We start from the raw sequence: 18743 nt of genomic DNA on the forward strand, positions 1-18743 counted from the left end.
AAAGAATAGAAGTGGAAGTCCTTATACCATTTTTGGTAATGGTGTCAAATACTTCCATTTCCATTAATTATGGCATTCTGTCAGTGTTCTTAATGTTGATTCCATCTATTATCCCTCACTCGAAGGCACATTATTCTTTGTATGGATGGCATCATAACAATTAAGTTTGTTAAAGCAAAAGCATAGACGTTATAATAAAAAATGTTTTGCCCTGATATCAAACAATATTATAAAATAATTCCCCCCTGAGAGTGATACATGAAATGCAGTATACTCCTAAATTAGGTTCTAAATGGGGTTGTAAATAAAAACAAGAAGTTCTGCTACAGATTCATATTCAGGTTTGGCTTTTCGACAATCTTTGCTTTTTAGTGAAAACACTGGTCACTTTTTGCATCTAAAATTGTACAATGACATTATCTGCCATCTACTACTACTCTGCTTCTTTGTAAGGTGTATAAGTAAAAAGGTTAAAGCTTTTAACAATGCATTTTATTTTAAACATGTTTACATCGTTAATGTTATTATTAACACCTGCTTTAATTCCATGACAATCCACAATAAATCCTAAAGTGTTTAATACCTGTAATCCCAACGAGGAGTTCCACCTATCCGAGTTTCATGATGAGGTTCAGGATGCTCTAATAATCAGACTGAATTCTGTTTTGCACCCCACTCCTTGTCACCATGGATGCTCAGGCTTTTAGCTGCACTGCTCCCAGACTCTGGAACTCCCTCCCCCAACACACCCTAAAGTCTGACACAACCACCACATTAAAGTCCCTCCTCAAAACCCACCTGTTCAGATCTACGCGTTCACTGTTACTCTCCTTTTGTACTGTCTTTAAGAATATCTTTCTGAATTGTAAGGTGTCTTGGGTGCTTTGAAAAGGCGCCTCTAAATAAAATGTAATATTATTGCACAAATGATGAATATGTGAGGCAAAATATGAGTATATGCTGACAATGGACAGAGTGAAAATCCTGTTAGAAATCTTTATTAAGTCACATCGATATGGAATGGCACGGCATCTTCACTTAGTCCAAAAGGACTCACATGACATGTTAAAATGCAGTCATCAAAGCTGCTTCTTATTTACAAATAATTAAAATTAAATACAATAGCATTGGAAAAGTAAAATAATCATTATAAATACAAAAGAAAATGTACAAACTATTTTTCCCTCATTTGTATTCCCTTGTTCTTTGAATGTACAAGTTGAGGTTTTTCACTAGTGTTGATCAGTTGTGTGTTAATGCCCTTTCCTCCCCCTCGCTGTGTTCTCACGTCTTGATCAGACCCTCCAGAAAGTCTTTCTCCACCATCTCCTCGATGTTCTGCCGAGCTCGACTCCAGAACACTTTCTGGCTCTCCAGTTTGGGCTCCTCCTTGTGTCCGGGGAAGGAGGTGTCTGTGGGGTTGCGGGAGTAGGCGGGGCCTGTGCGGCTGCTGGCCTTGCTGTTGAACACCTGGCTGAGCAGGTTGAAGAAGGGCAGCAGCTGCTCCATGCTGCGAATCACGTACAGGGTCAGCGTCAGGTGACCCGGCTCCCAGGAGAGCGTTTTGGTGGAGCAGTCCTCCTCAGGGTTTTTCTGTGGGAGGGGAACATGTATAACAAGTAGAAACAAATCATGTGACATCCTGCAGGTAGGGGACAATGACGCTTGATTTAAAAGGCTACAACCTGCATGAAAAAGAGGCTTTTAATAAGTATCTCCCTGCACAGAGTCTTAATTACAGGCAGTCATCTGTCTCTTTGTACCTTGGCTCGTTTCCTCAACAGCTTGGCCAGTCGGACCACGTAGGGTTTAAACTCTCTCTGGTGGGTCCCTTGACGTCTCACTTCCAACCCTGAATCATCCGAAGCCTCTGGAATGAAGGCCCAGCGGTACCTGTAATGAGGCAAGGACTCGCTCAGAAATCACATCATTTAACAAATCAAATCAAATTTTATTTCTATAGCACATTTAAAAACGATTTTCGGTCGAGCCAAAGTGCTGCACATGCAGATAATAAATAACACATTCCTACCGATGTAAACATAAGACAATAAATTACAACATCAAATATAAAAATCAAACACAGGGAAGTGTCATGAGTCGTGCTCTGCTCTGATTAGAAGGCCAGGGTGAAGAAGTGAGTTTTTAGTTTAGATTTAAAAACCCCTAGGGTCTGGGCCGACCTCACATGGAGGGGCAGAGTGTTCCAGAGCCTGGGGCCAGCCGCCGCGAAGGCTCGGTGCCCTCTGGTTTTTAGCCTGGTTTTAGGCACTACCAGTAGCAGCTGGTCAGCAGACCTTAACGCTCTGGCTGGGGTGTAGCGCTGGAGGAGTTCAGCTATATAGGCCGGAGCCAGCCCATTTAGTGCTTTAAAAACTAATAAAAGGATTTTAAAATCAATTCGGAACAGAATTGGAAGCCAGTGTAGTGAGGCCAGAATTGGGGTGATGTGGTCACGCTTTTTGTGGCCAGTGAGGAGACGTGCCGCTGCGTTCTGCACTAGCTGCAGGCGTTTAATTGAGGCCTGGTCCATACCCATGTATAGAGCGTTGCAATAATCGAGTCTCGAGGTCACAAAGGCGTTGATAACCCTCTCCAGGTCTTTAAAAGATAAAAAAGACTTGGTTTTGGCCAATACTCTTAATTTAAAAAAGCAGGATTTCACTACGCTGCTGACCTGCTTGTCGAATTTAAAAGTGTTAGTAAAAGTCACTCCAAGATTCATGACAGAGGGGAGGATGTTTGTTTTAAGAGGACCCAGAATGTCAACAGAAGAGGCTGGAGGTTGGGGTCCAAAAAAGATGACTTCAGTCTTGCTCTCGTTAAGGTTAAGAACATTTCTGCTCAGCCAGGACTTCATTTCTGTCAGGCAATCCATCAACTGCTGTAGTGAGTGTTTGTCATTTCCTTTGAGAGGCAGATAAATCTGAACATCGTCAGCGTAGCAGTGGAAGGGAATGTTACGTTTTGTGAGGATTGAGCCTAGGGGCAGTATATAAAATAAAAATAGGATGGGGCCCAGGATAGAGCCTTGGGGAACCCCACAAGTAAGAGGGGCCTTTGCAGAGGAGAAGGCATCTAGCTGCACTGAAAAACTGCGGTCTGTCAGGTAGGACCTGAACCATGCAAGGGCAGAGCCCTTTGGAAACTATATAATTTCCTTTTGGAGGGCATGCATACCACGGCATAACACCAGAGCCTCGCTGCAGGGAAACGTTGGCGCTGTTCCGAGTTTGTTCTAATCTGTCAAAATGACAGACTGCTTTCAGATTTTTCCGTCATTGTTAAATAAAATATTCGGTTAACGCGACCACTGCTGTCCCAGCAACATCAGTACCAAGCGAGAGAGTTTTTTCCAGAGCAGGGGATATTGTAAATGCCCAAACATCCCAGCTTATAAATACCTGGAAATGTGGACATTCTCATATTCCTAAAAACCTGTCTGATGATGCTGAGTGAGTGACTAGTGAGTTTGAGTTGAGTTACTTGAAAAACTAAAGTGACACTTGATTTATTTTATTGCAGGGTCTGATTATTAAATGTCCTTGTTTATTTGTGAGATGCAGTGGCACAAAGAAAATGCCTACTTTGTTTGGTAGTACAAAAACACTGGTTTTCTTGTTCCAGTCTGTTACTGTCACTTTGTTTTTGACACTTTAAAATACTGCTATCCTACTAAAATGCTGTACAAATCAGATGTATTATTTAATAAAGAAACATTTTTAGAGTAAAAAAATTTGTATTGAAAACATTTTATTTTTTTCCCCTTTATTATTCAATATCGCGATAAATACCGTACCGTGGACTTGTTATCGCGATATTATTGTACCGTGAGTTTTTGGTATCGTTACATCCCTAGTATTTATCAATTCTATATACTGACTGACACACTTTTAACCCAGAATCTCTTCAACGGATAGCTTGAATATTATGAGCAAGGCTTGTTGGTACTGACATCTGGAACTGAGGCAGGCTCTCAGGAGGCAGGGCCAGAGCCAGGTCCAGGAGCTTGCAGGCAGACAGGTAGAGGTTGAGCCAGCGCTGGCTGTTGTAGGAGGTGGAGAAGCCGTTTCCACCAGAATAGGTCGTCTCCAGCCCGGCCACAGAAGGCCCTGACGTCCTAGAAGTGGACAGGAGAGGGTAAGTTATCAAACGGAACACAGGAAGAAGTACTTTATGATGTTTATTTCTAGTTTGGATCACGTATGTACCTTGATATGTCTTCATCTGCTGTTAGCTCCTGCTCCATCAGAAGAAACACTTGAACCTGCAGGGAGACAGGTGTAGAATGTGTGACTGAGTGTGTGTAATGGATTGTGAGTGTGAGTCTAGAGGACAGAAATAAGATGCAGTAAGTAAGCTCAAGAGGGAAGAGTGAGTCTGCGTTTCTCACCAGTTCAGTGATCATGGTGGGCCACAGTGAGGTGAGGTGTTGAGGGGACATGCGCAGCAGCAGCACTCTGAAGAACAGGAACACCTGAGCATGGAGGATGGGCACCTGAGGCAGACGCAGGCTCTCCACCAGACGCTCTGAACACACACCAAAGTCTCTGCTCATTACACATGTGGTTAAATAATACATTCACACATCCCAATGCAGACATCATAATGTCCATTTCAGAGAAACAAGCGTTTGATATCATTCATGAAACATTCGAAAAGCTGTAGGAGGCTTGCACGTTTTGCATCAATACAAATTGTTTTCTAAGAGTCCTCGTTTCTCTGAGTTAGCATCATCCGCTGACTCACAAAGGACACAGTTATGGGATATACACCTCAAGTTGAAACATAGCAAAAGTCTCCTGTAACAACATTTATTAAAAGGAACGTTTGAAGTGGTGAGTGGTACCTTTTCTTAGTCAGTGTTAAACCTACGGCTTTACGTTGTCATCAAAACAGTCATTTTACTACGCAAAGGGTTGTTTGTTTGAAATGACTCTTTTATCAAAGAAGTCTGGTGGTTTTAAAGAAATAATGGGTAATTGTTTCCTGTGAGAAAGGGCTGTCTAACTGCAAGGGAAAGCATTGAAACTATTCTAAATATTGTGAACACTTTTCGAGGTATCTAAAATAAGTTTTGCTGCTGCTCATGTCTACAGAACATCATGTACTGTAGGTTTTCCACTGACTGTGGATAGTTACCTCATACAACAGAAGAATCTTAACTATACTACAGATTACCGCTGTTACATACAGTATCTGTTTATGTGTGTTGGTGTTACCTTGTATGTCTGGCAGGTATTTCTGGTACTGGTCCACTTCACTGCTATAGATGGTGAAGGCCAGGCGTTTGAGCAGCATGGCTCTCTGCTCCAGCTCAGCGTCTCTGTTGGTGAACAGACTCAGAGAGCTGCTCTGGGCCACAGCCACGCGGGCTGAAGGGAAACACACACACTCATTATTCATCCTACTAGAACTCATCTGTCTGTGTTTTACTTGGCATCTTATTTAATCTTAAACAAGATCCTAAGGATAGGGGTAGGGCTGTTCAATTAATCGTATTTTAATCGCAATTACGATTATGGCTTGCAACGATTACGAAAACAACGTAATCGAAATAAAACGATTATTTTTTTTATTTTTTTTTTGGTTTTCAGTTGAATTATACTTAAAGTTCAGGGTAATCAACTGTTAAAAACATAGTGTTCACATTTTCTTTCTCCAATAAATGGATGTTTTCAAAGTCAATGAATAATCGCAATTACAATTATTGACCCAAATAATCGAGATTATGATTTTTGCCATAATCGGGCAGCCCTAGATAGGGGGTGTTCAGATTGTAAATCCCCATTATGCAAATGTGTAATATTGTGATATTGTGATATCATATATCTAAATAAAACTGACTTGACTTGTTTTACTTATATATTTGTGCAGCTGAATGGGCTACAGTAATAGGAGTGGAAATGTAACTGCGGGTTTGATGGAGACAATTAATTCTGCATGAAAAGGGCAAAACACTCAGTGCCCTGCAAACGTCAGGAAGAAAAAGACGAGCTGCTGAATGGTCCGTAAACACTCACAGTGGAAATAAATCTAACTCTACTTAAGAATGATCACGCTTACTCATGAGGTCTCTGAATGTGGTCTTGTCATGAGTCATCAGGTGGTCAATGATGGCTCTCCAGCTGAACAAATAGGAGAATTGATGTTGATGTGAGATTAATATGAGAAAACATGAAGCTTATAAACAAACATAACCCCCTTACATCTGGCAACAAAGTGCACCATTAAAAAGTTATGTTGATGGAATATTCAGTGGAAAATATTCGGTGGAAATTGGTGAGATTATATTTCATGTACATTATCAATGCGGTAAAATTAAATTAATCTATTATATATAGATATAAACTAAAGGGTATTTAAAAAAAGAAGGGCATGCCTTTACCCTTTATAAAACACTGCTACATCTATCTAGCCTACACATAAGAAATTATACATTTTTAACAATATTTGGTCAACATTCAAGCGTTTGTTCGATTACACTTTTTGGTTGTATTTGTCGGTGAAAAATTCTTTTTTATTAAGAAATCCATGTGGTGAAATTAAATTAAACCATTAGTCAAGTAAAATATAGTAAAGATACAAAATGACTTGTTCTGTTCTAAAGCACTGATACGTCCCTCTATAGAAGATAGATAGACATGTGGTTAGATATTCTGTTTTGTTATTCCTTATGAATGCAATTAGTTTTAAAAAATATTATATTTTATCAATTTATTTTAAAAGTTATTATTTATTTGTCCTAATCTTTTCATTATGTATTTTTTCTTATGTTATTTAGCAAAACTGTATACAGTGGTTCATAGGATTTCCTTGAGAATAAAAATAACATTTAAAAATAACACACACAAAAACACTGACACTGATTTTTTTTTTTAGATGACCAAGAAAAGATGCAAATACTGTGCATAAGGTTTCCCTAACACAATTAAACGATAACAGAGACAATCTCTGACTTTTTATTTTTGGGTGTAAGACTCCTTTAAGATGATATGTCTAAAATGTCTCTTGCCGTCATTGTCACCATTTAAGCTACATGTTAACACCATCTGTGACTGTCACTTTCTCCTCTCCTACTCACTGGCTGACGCAGGAGGAGTCCATCTGGAAGAAGGTGTGGTCCATGAAGAGGTCGAAGGCTTCCTTCTTCCAGGCGCGCCGGGTGTACTGGTACCCGCTCAGGCTGCTCAGCAGTTGGATGCAGGCCCGGTAGCTGGGGGCGTTGTGAGCACTGCCAGCAGGAACAGGAAATGGTAAGCTTTCATATGACGTTGACCTTTCAAGTGTTGCACCTTCATGCTTGATACTTTAAATGTGAACAGAAGCACAATTATTAAAAAATATTTGGTAAGGGGAAAATATAAGAATAAAGTATTCTAGAGCTGCAGAGAAGACCCTGCCTACAAACGATAATCTACTGAATTAAACAGGACATGCTATGCTCATTTTCAGGTTCATATTTGCATTTGTTGCCTCTACTGTCTCCATGCTTTAATGTTCAAAAAACTCTTTTTTTGTCTCATACTGCCTGTGCTGCAGCACCTCTTTTCACCCTCTGTCTGAAACCAGGAACTGTGTGGGAGAGAAACTCCCTCTGGCATTACATTTCGGATGTTAGCCTTTGCAGCCCATTAACATGCACAAAACCTATAACACACTATCGGAAAAGGAAAACACCCAAAAAGCATAATTGCGCGTGTAAAAATGAAAATTCCTTGTATTATACATATCCTTTTGAAAACAAAAAGTCACCCAAAGATAATGTGAATAATATTTCAGAAATGTATTTTAAGATTTGAACTTTTTGTCAGAAGTTCAGAAGAATTCCCAGTAGCAACAATGTCCTCCCTACCTGTGGTTGCGGAGGTAGGGCACGACGTAGTGCATGATATTAACCAGCAGTGGGATCACCCTCTCCTTCTCGTCGCTGTAGAACACCATGTCCAACAGATGAGCCAGCACCTGGAAATCCCCATTTATTCAGGTCAGTCTTACATAGCTGCCAGTAGGCATGGCAACATTAAGTGGGGTCGTTACAGAAAGTGGGCATTGATCTCAAAATATAGATTATCTTTGATTCCTTGTCTGGAAAAGTATGTATATTACTTCACCAGCAAAGTGCAATGCAGCGTTTGAGTGATATATTGCTTGGAATAAACCCCTTCATCTACAGTATAAGCTGCTAACAGCAGTGAAGCACAGGCATCATTAGCTCTACACTGAGCTGAAGACGCCAAGCCGCTGATTCACAGCACCACGCTCAGTCCAGTGGATCGATTCATTGTTCCACTAATAGGAATTGAAGTGGGGGTGGGGAGGTGTTTGTAATTCAGCTCTTAGGATCTCTGTCGGAAGGTGAGTGTGATGCAAGGCTGTGGTTTAGAACAACAAGCCTAAACATGGCCGTTAAATGTGAGTGAGAGCAGTTCGAGACATAATCAAGATGAACAATATATAACTGGGGGGGGGGCACTGACTGATGGCATGAGTAATGCAGGTTTTGCTGAATCACATGAGTGTTTTACCTCAGCCAGCAGCGTCAGGGCGTGAACGCTGTACACTGATGGAGTGAAGCTGGAGGCCTCCATCACAGTGAGCATTAAATCTACAAAACACACATACCAAACGTTAGCAGCAGCCAAACACATTACTACTGCCAGGCTGAAGCACACAGCCAAATATACATTCACAAGCTTTTTGTAGCGCAAAAGTGATCCCTTTTGAACCTCTCACATGTAGTGTCAGAGTATTCTCGACACTGGATTTAGCTGGATAACATGAATCCCTCACAATAAAACATCTCTGGTATGAACACAGACATTTTTTCACCCTTGCCTAAATACAGATTGCCGCAAACACCATTACAAAAAAGCTCAGTTTAATGGCTGCCTGCATGACTTACTGTACATTTAAAATGAACTGATGTGGATCAAGTCTTGGATAAACAAACCGTATGTCAGGACAGAGACTCACTGGCAACCGAACAGTGGATTCTCTTGTGGATTCGGACAGCAAAATGTATTTCTTTACACATAGTTAAATGTGGAATGCATTTAAACTAGATTTTCATGGGCTTCTACACATGACCAAGGCTAAATGAGGTACATTTCAGCCTACATTTTACGACTGCGGTACAGTAAAACTCATTAAACTGTCGTGCTTTTAAGACAATGAGGATAGATAATAGAAGACTATAGATAAGTACCTCATATAACTTCACTTCAAACTATCCCTTAAACCTCTTCTGGCATTGACATCAGAAGTAGTGTTACACATTTTGTTTAGGACGTTGAGTGGGAATACCTATTATATATTATTTCCAATGATAAACATATGGTGTTCCTCAACAGCCCTTGCTCCATCCAGTGCAGTCAGTGGCAGCAGCTCACCTTCTACATCAGCTTCAAGGTTGGTTCCATCCACGACGATCTGAGGAGAGGCCTTCACCTCCAGGTTCCTCCTCAGCCAGGTGGTCTGCTCCAGAGAGGAGCCTGCAATGGTCCCGATGGCCTCCACCACCTTATGGGTCACATCCTGGATACAAGTTATATTCAGTTACATGTGTACCATTTTACTGTATGATTCTGAATGACTATACAGCATGAGATAAAGGTCAAACCTTTAATTAAGGGGATCAAAACAAACACCAAAAGCTCAAGGAGCATTAAGGAAAGGAAATAAATATTGTCCTATTACAAAATGTAATATAAAACAATGAAGGGTTAAAAAGTAATGGAGGTGGCTGGAGTAGTTACCTGCAGCTCCCGTTGGTCCTTCTTGCTCTCCAGGTTGGGATTCTTCAAAATGAACTCATTTAGAACTCTAGGGAAAACAAAGAGAAAGGGAGTTATGTTGAATAAGTTAAGGCGTGACATTACAGGTACAAAAACAAATATATATTTTTCATTTTTAAGATGTTGGATTGTTTTGCATCAATGCCATGTCTTCTTTCAAAATAGGTTACTAAGTAATTCTGGATAATTCTTAGAATGCATACTTAAACATTACATATACGTTATCTTTTATTAATTATTGTTCAGACTGTTCCAGAAATGTGTGCAAGTGTGTACCACAATAAGACAATTCATCGTTTGCATATTTTAACCTAACATTTCAGAAAACTATAAAAAAAAGAAAAAAGAATGGTTTTATTAAAAGGACTTAACTGGAAAGTTTCATAGTGATATTTGTTAGTGACGTTTATTTTCCAAAATTACCAGTATTATATCTTTAAAAATATGAAAGTGGAAGGTGTCGCAATTGAACTGTGAGCAGCCACTAACATCTACAGAGCTGATACATTGATGATGATGATGATGATGATGATGTGAGAAAATAGTGAAACTGACCCGAGAATAAGAAACTGTCCCGGGGCAGGCAGGCCCAGAGGCACCGAGTCCTTCAGCAGCGCCAGCAGGGAGGGCCAGCTGTCAACTAGACTGGACACTGGGATCCTAGAACACACAGGAAACAATCATGAATGCCATGTAAACATGTTCTAGAGGTTAGAAGATGTCAAAAGTGACATCCATTACAATGAATAGTAAAATATATAAAGTAGTGCTGTCAAAATTATCGCGTTAACGGCGGTAATTAATTTTTTGAATTAATTGTGTTAAAATATTTAACGCATTTAAGGCATGTGCAGAATGGCCCGCCCCATACGTGCCACCAGTGGCAGCGCCAGGGTATGGCTGGGGTAGGCTACACCAGAAATGGCTTAGCCCCACCATGAAAAATGATGTTAAAGGAAGCAAAATATAGTCCGCCAACTCGCGCGTAGTAAATTGCACAGACAGCAGTTAGTAAGATTGATTTCAGTAGCCACGGTTTTGAAAACTTTTGTCACGTAGTGATCGTCTTCTCAATAGAACATCTTTGATAACGGCGTGGTGTTGTTGCAGGAAGTCCCGACGGAGAATACTTTTGCTGTAGTACAGGGGTGCACATAACTGGTACGCAGGTTATGTGCGTAATCTGAAATGCGTACCGTCACTTGTGTCACAAAGCGCATTTGCGTACCGACGTACTTGTGAAGCTTTTCCAGAAGGCGGTTAGATCACCGGACGACAGAGTCGGTCTCCGTGTGCACAGACAGTGCTGCTGTTAACGTCGGTCTGTACAACGGAATTGTGCCAAAACTACGCCAACCGGCTGCGGAGGGAGACTCCCCCCCCCTTCACTGGAGAACTGCGCTAAAACAGCTGATCACAACGTTCACACTCTGTGGTCACGAAGTACTCCACTAGCCCCCCCCCCCCGTCGACTTTCCTGAAGTACTCCCCCGTTGATAGAAATCAACACGTAATGAATTAAGACCCCACGGTTTGATGATTGATAGGTGTGTGGGTTGTCTTTCATTTTGACACGCAGAAAAATGTTATAATAAACATAGATACTGTATGTTAAATGGATATATCCGCCTTCTTTCATTTATCTTTCCATTCCCACAACAATATACATAAATAAATGGCATATTTTGGACATAGTTCGAATGGTGATTAATCATGATTAATTAATTTTTAAGCTGTGATTAATCTGATTAAAAATTGTAATCGTTTGACAGCCCTAATATAAAGTAAAAGTATTATACTGCTGTTGACTCACCTCTGGACATAGGCATAGAAGAACTGCAGCATGCACACCTCCAAGGAGAGGTGCTTCTGTAGGGAACCGTAAGGAACAAATGGTATTGTAATGACTCACTATCGACATTATGGACAAGTTGAAACTAAAAGAGATAAAATCAAAGTTTTGTTGTTTTTAAATGGAAGAAATGCATTTATTGCAGAAAAGCGTGAAAATAATATATATATATTTAATCAAGGACTACATTAAATTCAATACATGTTAATGTTATGCAGTCAAAACAGCTAAAGAGTTCTGCACTGTCTTAAATGGCTTCATGCAGATGGCAAATGAGATAGAAATGAAACCATTAAAACTAATGGCAACAGCAACACCTACCTTGTCCTTTGCGATGGCGGGCGGCTGCTTCAGGACCTCTTTGACCGTCTGCATCACGGTCTCAGTGCGCATGGCGCTCACTGAGCGGACCAGCTCCACCAGCAGCAGCTGCTCCTCACTGGCTACAGGGATCACCTGGGGACATGGTGTGGATATAATGATTAACACAACGATACAACCTAAAGGGTGGGTGTACTTTTTATTTCACAGTGTTTCTCAGAACACCCACCTTATTTCTGACGGGAGTTTTGACCTGTCTCCTCTCATTCCAAACGTAGGCAATTGCTGCCATAAAGTGAGCACCGTGGTTCATGGAGATGGGACCCAGCAGCTCCAGGATCTGCTGCCGCAGGTTCTGTAGCACAAACAAATAAGTTAGGTTAGACAGAAACAGCTCATAAATTGCTATGCAAACTACTTCAGATACAATCCAGTCTCACCCTAGTCTTTTATTGTTAACAACACAACACAACGCAGGAATCAAACACAGTAGTATTTCCTCTAAGTATTAGACACTTTATTTTTAAATATGAGTCCACGGTACATTCCACATTTATCATGTTAACTGACACTAAAAAAAATTGTTAAACAATACTTTCTGCCTCAAAGTTAATCACTATTTATAAAGGGGGTATGGGCCTCCCGAATCTGAAAGAACACTTCTATGCTGCCCAGTTGAGATACATAGTTTGCTGGTGTAAACCAGATTATACAGCTAAGTGGAAAGAAATTGAAAGAGCATTTGGAGAATACCCTATTCAGAGTATTATAGGAGATATAAGGACACATACAAAATAATAAAAAATCATATGGATTCAATTACATTATTCACACTGGAGTTATGGTTTGAAATAGTAAAAATGCACAAAATACAAGAAGACATAAATATACTGAAATGGGTAGCATTTGACAGTAACTTTGTACCAGCAAGACAAGATGAATGTTTCAAACGGTGGGTGACCAAGGGAATCACAGCATGGTGCACTTTGGAGAAGAAAGGGGAACTAGAGAGTTTTCAGGATATGAAAGATAAATACGATTTAGGGAAACATGACATAGATATCTACAACTAAGGGATTATTATAGAAGACACATCAGGGGAACACCCTCCAAGGACGTGAATGAAGTGATTCAGACTATAATCAATTTGTATGGAGGAAAAAGAATTCGGACTATATCTGTACTATATCAAACACTAACAATGAACAAATATTCAACCACGTATATAAAAGAAAAATGGGAATCAGAATTCAACACGAAAATTGAAAATAATGAATGGCAAAACATGTGGAGAATACACCAATCATCCACCAGTTCGCGGATATGGAGGGAGTTCTCTTGGAAAAATCTGATCTGTTTTTTTTATAACACCCAAGGTTAAAAACAGATACTCAAATGTAAAGTTACCATGCCGGAGGGAATATCACAAAAATAACAACGTTTTTGGGGAATGGTTCATAAAGTCGTACAAAAGATAATCGGATATGATTTCCCCAAGAGTTTTATGATTCTTTATTTGGGTCATTTTACGGAAAATGATATACAACCAAGAGATAGATGCTTAGTTAAAGTGTTGTTGATAGCCAGCAAGAAAGCCATCACAAGGAAATGGGGGCAAGTGGATATCCCTACCCAAGGACAATGGATGGAGATAGTAGAGGAAATCTACATAATGGAAAAACTGGCACATCGGTTGAGACTAAGTCTACCAAAGATGGAAGACCAGTGGAAATGATGGACATTATATAGAGAAGAAGACAAACACATTGGTCAAGATAATCCAGGAAACCATTGAGATTTAAACTCCCGACAAGGGCTCTTTTGGACAGTCGTTTTTTATTTTTCATTTCATTTGATTTTTGAGATGCCCGTTGCACCTCAACATGTGGATGCAAATTTAAATTGTATTTTTGAATGTCAAAGTTAAATGACAGTATGTACGTTTGGAATTCAGTGCAATTATTTTCAATAAAAACAAAGTATAACAAAAAAAAAGAAAAGTTAATCGCTATTTTATATGTGTATTCTGCCAAATATGAAATGCTCAAACTAAGAAAGGTCGTAGTTGAAAAAGTAATTTTAAGTAAGCAGCCTATTATTCCTTCATGCAGGGACACAGGGCATGTAATGATTACACATTATGTTACAGGATAAAAACCTCCGTATTATCTCAGTGTAATTGATTTTCCAACCCACCGCCGGAAAAAACTAATATCATCTGGACAGGCTAATAACTACTTGCATGAAAACACAGAGCTGTAATTGCTGAAAGGTCCTTCAGTGCCTGTAATGAGATGACATTCTTACTGTTGGGACTAGGAGTCCAAGTATTAATATATGTATGGAGTTAGAATCTCGTTTCTGTAGAAAATCTAAGACCGAGCAGTTTCTCACTTGGCTGTGTACACTGCAGTGCACACTATAGATACGTTTTTTTCATCTGCAGTGCTGCAGGAGACATTTCAGCTTATGTAAAGAAATATGTTAGCTGCATTTGCATTTATTCTACCTGGGCAAGACAACATTTAAATAGCTAAATAGTGAAATATATAAGGATCATTTGTCAACCAATTCTGGAATGACCCATATATCTGCCATTTCTTTCATCTCTTTGAGGTACATTTAGACAGATTGTCTCTGGCCCTTCCTCACATTTCATTTGTTTTTTGTCATATGGTATGACCTTATTTTAAATCGTTAGAGTTTTAATTCTGAGTAAGGGTTGCCTGTTGTACCTTAGTGGAGCCCAGGTTGATGTTGGACGTGGAGGCGGCAGAGGCGGCAGCTGGCTTGTCGGAGTTGTCAGCCTGGTGGAGGATGCTCCACAGCAGGGTGACAGAAGACATGATGGTGTGGAGGATGGACAGGATGCCTGAGCGAGCCTCAGCCAGGTGCTTCTGGTCCACGCTCACTTGTAGCTGAGAGGCAGAAAATGCAACACGACAGAATGTTAACTAATGTTTAGGCCTGCAATTAGAGTTGTATGTGCAGAGAGTTGAAAACATTCACTGAGAATTGAAAAAGCATTATTAACAGCATGTAGGTGCGCGGCGCCCTCACCTGGTGGTACTGGGAAGTGGGATCCAGCAGGCAGTAATGGATGATGGCTGTCACCCCCTCCAGCACTGTGAGAATCAGGTCAGGAGGGATGCAGAGAGCCATCCACTGGGGTCTACAACATAAAGGAAAATATACAGGGTCATCAATATATATTTTCCTATGAAGTTCTCAACACTATCAGAAGAATTGATGATGTAAAAGAGCATCTGTATTGCATCCTGTGGCCAAGAGGGACATCTTGTGGCAGAAAAGGGAGAAATACATGAAGTAGAAAACACACCATCTACTATATACACACTGCTCTGCACACATTTACACTTTTGGTAAATCAGTCACTCCTTTATGAAATTACAATTCATAAATAATAATGAAATGTTTATTCTTAGTTCAGTAATTAAAAACAAATTATTTGTATTTGTCATGTCATTTGATTTATAGGCCAATAGCTTTCAACATTTATATGAAAAATGTAACAAAATATTATTTACAAGAAATAATAAAGCTCCTTGCTAAGATATTGTTTTGCATCGCACCTCTTCTGATTTGAATGAATTGTAACTTTTTCTGTTTCTTTAAAATGTCATTAGTACTTGATGTTTTGGATATATCCAGGGCTATAGTGTCTTTGCTACACTAAAGCCAATAAAGCATATTGAATTGAATTCATATATCATAAACGTAGAATGGCTTTTGATAATAGCATATCTGATCGGTACTAACCATGAAGTTGTTCATACCTGACGTCAGTGATCCCGGTCTCATAGCGATACTGCTGCAGGAGATTGTCCAGGTTCCTGCACAGCTGCAGAGTGACGGAGGCCACCACCCTCCTCAGCACCCTCCCCATGTACGGCAGGGTGGCTGTGATGAGTCCGATCCACTGGGGGTGCATCTTACACGCGTGGTGCTGATGCAGCGCCCTGATCACTGCGCACAGGAACATTCCCTGCGCTGTGATAGGCTGTCCGTGGAGGTATTGCAGTGACGTCATCGGCTGCTGAGGGTTGAGGTGCTCCACTTCCCCTCCCAGGATCTCAAACCCGGCACCATTACCTCCCCCAGCTCCCGTCCCTCCCCCAGGTACAGGTTCTCCTCCTTCCTCGGCCGGCACCAGCACCCTGTGCTCGAGCACCACGAGGCTCTGCAGCAGTCGGAGCAGCTGGGACTGGACGGCGCTGCAGCTGTCGATCTGGTCCTCTGATAGGTTGATGACGCTGTCCTCTGACAGACCCTCCTCCACTGTGGCCACGTTCACCCCCGCCACCCGCTGCTCGTGCCACTTCTGAGCGCTGAATATGGAGGAGAGCAGGCAGTGGAGAACCACTTTCTGAACTTTGCACTTGGAGAGGACGTCGCTGATAAAACTAGCGAAGCCCTTAGCCGAGCCGCCCGTGACTTTGGAGAGCTCGCTGAAAAGGAGTGTAAGAACCTCGACGCTGGTCAGCTGCATGGCCCGGTTTCCTGCCAAGTCCTCGGGGCCTGCTGTCAGGTGGGCGGAGTAGTAGCTTCTGAGGAAGTAGAGGCAGAGTGAGATGATGATCTCCAGGTACATTGCACTGCGGAACGAGTGGGAGTGTGAGTCCTGGGGGATGGGGCAGTAGAAGTCTTTGCCCATGACGGAGACCCTGTGACGGGCGAGGAGGTTTTGGAGCAGAGACAGCTGCGGAGTGTAGGTGTTGTTGATGCTGGTGGTGGAGATGGCGCTCACGAACCCTGAGGGAGCGGCCCTCAGCATGGCTGCGACCGCTGACAGGGCGTGGAGCGCTCGGGAGGAGTCGTACGGCTGGAGGTAGAGCAGGACATGCTGATAAAGAGGATGGATGTTGAAACGAGGTGGGACTGAGGATGATCTGCGTCCTGTGACACTGACCCCCCCAACGGTCCCTACGGAGCCCCCGCTGGGCGAGCCGGTGTCACTCTCGATCTCCGACACCTCCCCTTCCCCGCAGCTGTACCAGTTCTCCAGATCCAGGCTGTCCCCGAAGAAGATACTCGGCGGCCGCAGTTTCTCAGCTTGACTGGCCAGCTTCCTCTGCCTCTCCTCCTCTTTCCTCTTGGCCTTCTTCATCTTGGGCTTGGCCCCTGGAGATTTGTCCGACAGCCTCTCCAGGATCTTCCCTTTCAGGCTGAGCTGGTTGCTGCTGTGGCTACGTTTGCGGGCTTGAAGCTCGTCGACCTGCAGGCGGTGTTCTGGGGTGGGGGGATTTGAGCTATCTGGCAACGTGACGATGGAAGGTGATGAACTGTGACGTGTGATGCCCTCTCTGTGCTCCTCCTCCTCCACAGATACATCCACTTGTGAAACCGAGAGGAAATCCAGCGTGCCTCCAGCCAGCATCTCAGGCAGAGTCTGGTGGTTGGAGCCTGGGGGGGGGGCTGCGTCAAGGCAGGGACCAATGGAGTTTTCTGAGGAAGTGCTGTCAGTGTCTGTCTGAGGCCAGTTTTCAGGTTGAGATGAGAGTTCAAAAGACCCCTCATCTATTAAACTCAAAACCCTGTCTATTAGTTCTTTAATAACAAAGGACACAGCCTCCTCTATAGACTCTTCAGACATGTCGTCCAAAGGCTGTTGGTTTGTGCTGCTGACAACTTCTGGTTCCTCAAAGCTGCCATTTTCCCCGGCGGATGAATGAGAAGCACTGGACTCAGAGCTCTGGAGCTCCCCCTGCTGGTCGGCAGGCTGATATTCACCAGCTAGATGCAGGTTCTCGCTGCTCAGGCTCAGTAAGGACAGGCTGTCACTCAGGGGGTTAACAGTCAGGCAGAACGGCTCCATGTCCCCCATCACAAGGCCTCGGAAATCATCTGGGGCCAACCTGTCCCCTTGGATCTGAGCAAAGTCTGAGGAAAAAAGAGGACAACATTTGCATAAGCTGGACATGTGAAAGCAGGTGCGTTTCAAGATCAGTTAGCAGTTTAGGGTTGTTCTGATTCCAAAATGAGGACTTTAATAAGATACAAGCCTAAATACCAATACTGAAACGATACTACAGCAAAACCTAAATAGTCATGAACAATAGTGGAATAATAGATAAATAAACATGAATCCTAAAGTTTTTATTTATTTAAATGAATATTAAATATTACAAAACTGAGAATATTTAGAAAGTCAGTGCAAGGCAGTTTAGAATCCAAACAGGAATGTTTAAAGTAAGATGAGCTCTTTACACGTTAACTCACCAGTTTCCACCTTCACACTGCAGCCTAATACTGCAAGTTCATTTAAAGGTCACATATCATGCTATTTTTAGGCAATAGCATAGGTCTCAGATATATACAAATATATAAAAAACATGTCTATGAAGTGTTTTGGTCAAAATACCAAACAGATCACCCATTCTAGCCATGCCTCATATCCCTCTATTTCACTTCCTGTTTCAAAAGTGCTGATTTTGGGTATAAAGCTTTAAAAAAAAAATGTATAAGAAATAAAAAAGGAGGGGGCTGAGCTCATGCGGGACCCGGCAGCTACATACTGCCGTGATGAAACGCCATATCATGGATTATCAAGGGTTATTTCTGAAACAGTCTGGAGCTCAAAGGCTTTCTCTCTTGCCGGTTATACCACAAGGTGAGTTCCTTTTTATTTCCTGCTTCTTCACACACATGCTCTCCAGTACAGGTTAGCTCTGAGTGTTAGCGATGCTAATGTGAACACCGACCATATTACGTCCTAAACAGTCGGGCATTGTTTCTGATAGCAACTTTCTGAT

The 18743-nt window shown here is 41.8% G+C and overlaps 1 protein-coding gene across 3 annotated transcripts in view; it reads right to left on the reverse strand.

Annotated features, from left to right (window-relative positions):
• Positions 1-982: 982 nt before the first annotated feature.
• The window catches only part of dop1a (DOP1 leucine zipper like protein A), a 52234-nt gene continuing 34473 nt past the window's right edge, over positions 983-18743 (reverse strand). For 2 of the 3 annotated variants that reach the window (XM_034229418.1, XM_034229428.1), the window contains 19 exons: positions 15768-17871; positions 15031-15142; positions 14706-14888; positions 12200-12325; positions 11971-12105; positions 11611-11666; positions 10353-10457; positions 9759-9825; positions 9393-9537; positions 8529-8608; positions 7856-7965; positions 7085-7234; positions 6067-6128; positions 5223-5375; positions 4394-4530; positions 4212-4267; positions 3956-4120; positions 1764-1893; positions 1285-1593 (listed from right to left, as the gene is read on the reverse strand). In XM_034229418.1, coding sequence (XP_034085309.1) covers positions 1285-1593; positions 1764-1893; positions 3956-4120; positions 4212-4267; positions 4394-4530; positions 5223-5375; positions 6067-6128; positions 7085-7234; positions 7856-7965; positions 8529-8608; positions 9393-9537; positions 9759-9825; positions 10353-10457; positions 11611-11666; positions 11971-12105; positions 12200-12325; positions 14706-14888; positions 15031-15142; positions 15768-17871 — 4385 coding nt within the window. Of the gene's footprint in view, positions 1594-1763; positions 1894-3955; positions 4121-4211; positions 4268-4393; positions 4531-5222; positions 5376-6066; positions 6129-7084; positions 7235-7855; positions 7966-8528; positions 8609-9392; positions 9538-9758; positions 9826-10352; positions 10458-11610; positions 11667-11970; positions 12106-12199; positions 12326-14705; positions 14889-15030; positions 15143-15767; positions 17872-18743 lie in introns of all 3 variants that reach the window. The other variant, XM_034229408.1, reaches the window with a different exon arrangement.

This window comes from Gymnodraco acuticeps, unplaced genomic scaffold (assembly GCF_902827175.1).
Source record: "Gymnodraco acuticeps unplaced genomic scaffold, fGymAcu1.1, whole genome shotgun sequence".
NCBI lineage: Eukaryota > Metazoa > Chordata > Actinopteri > Perciformes > Bathydraconidae > Gymnodraco > Gymnodraco acuticeps.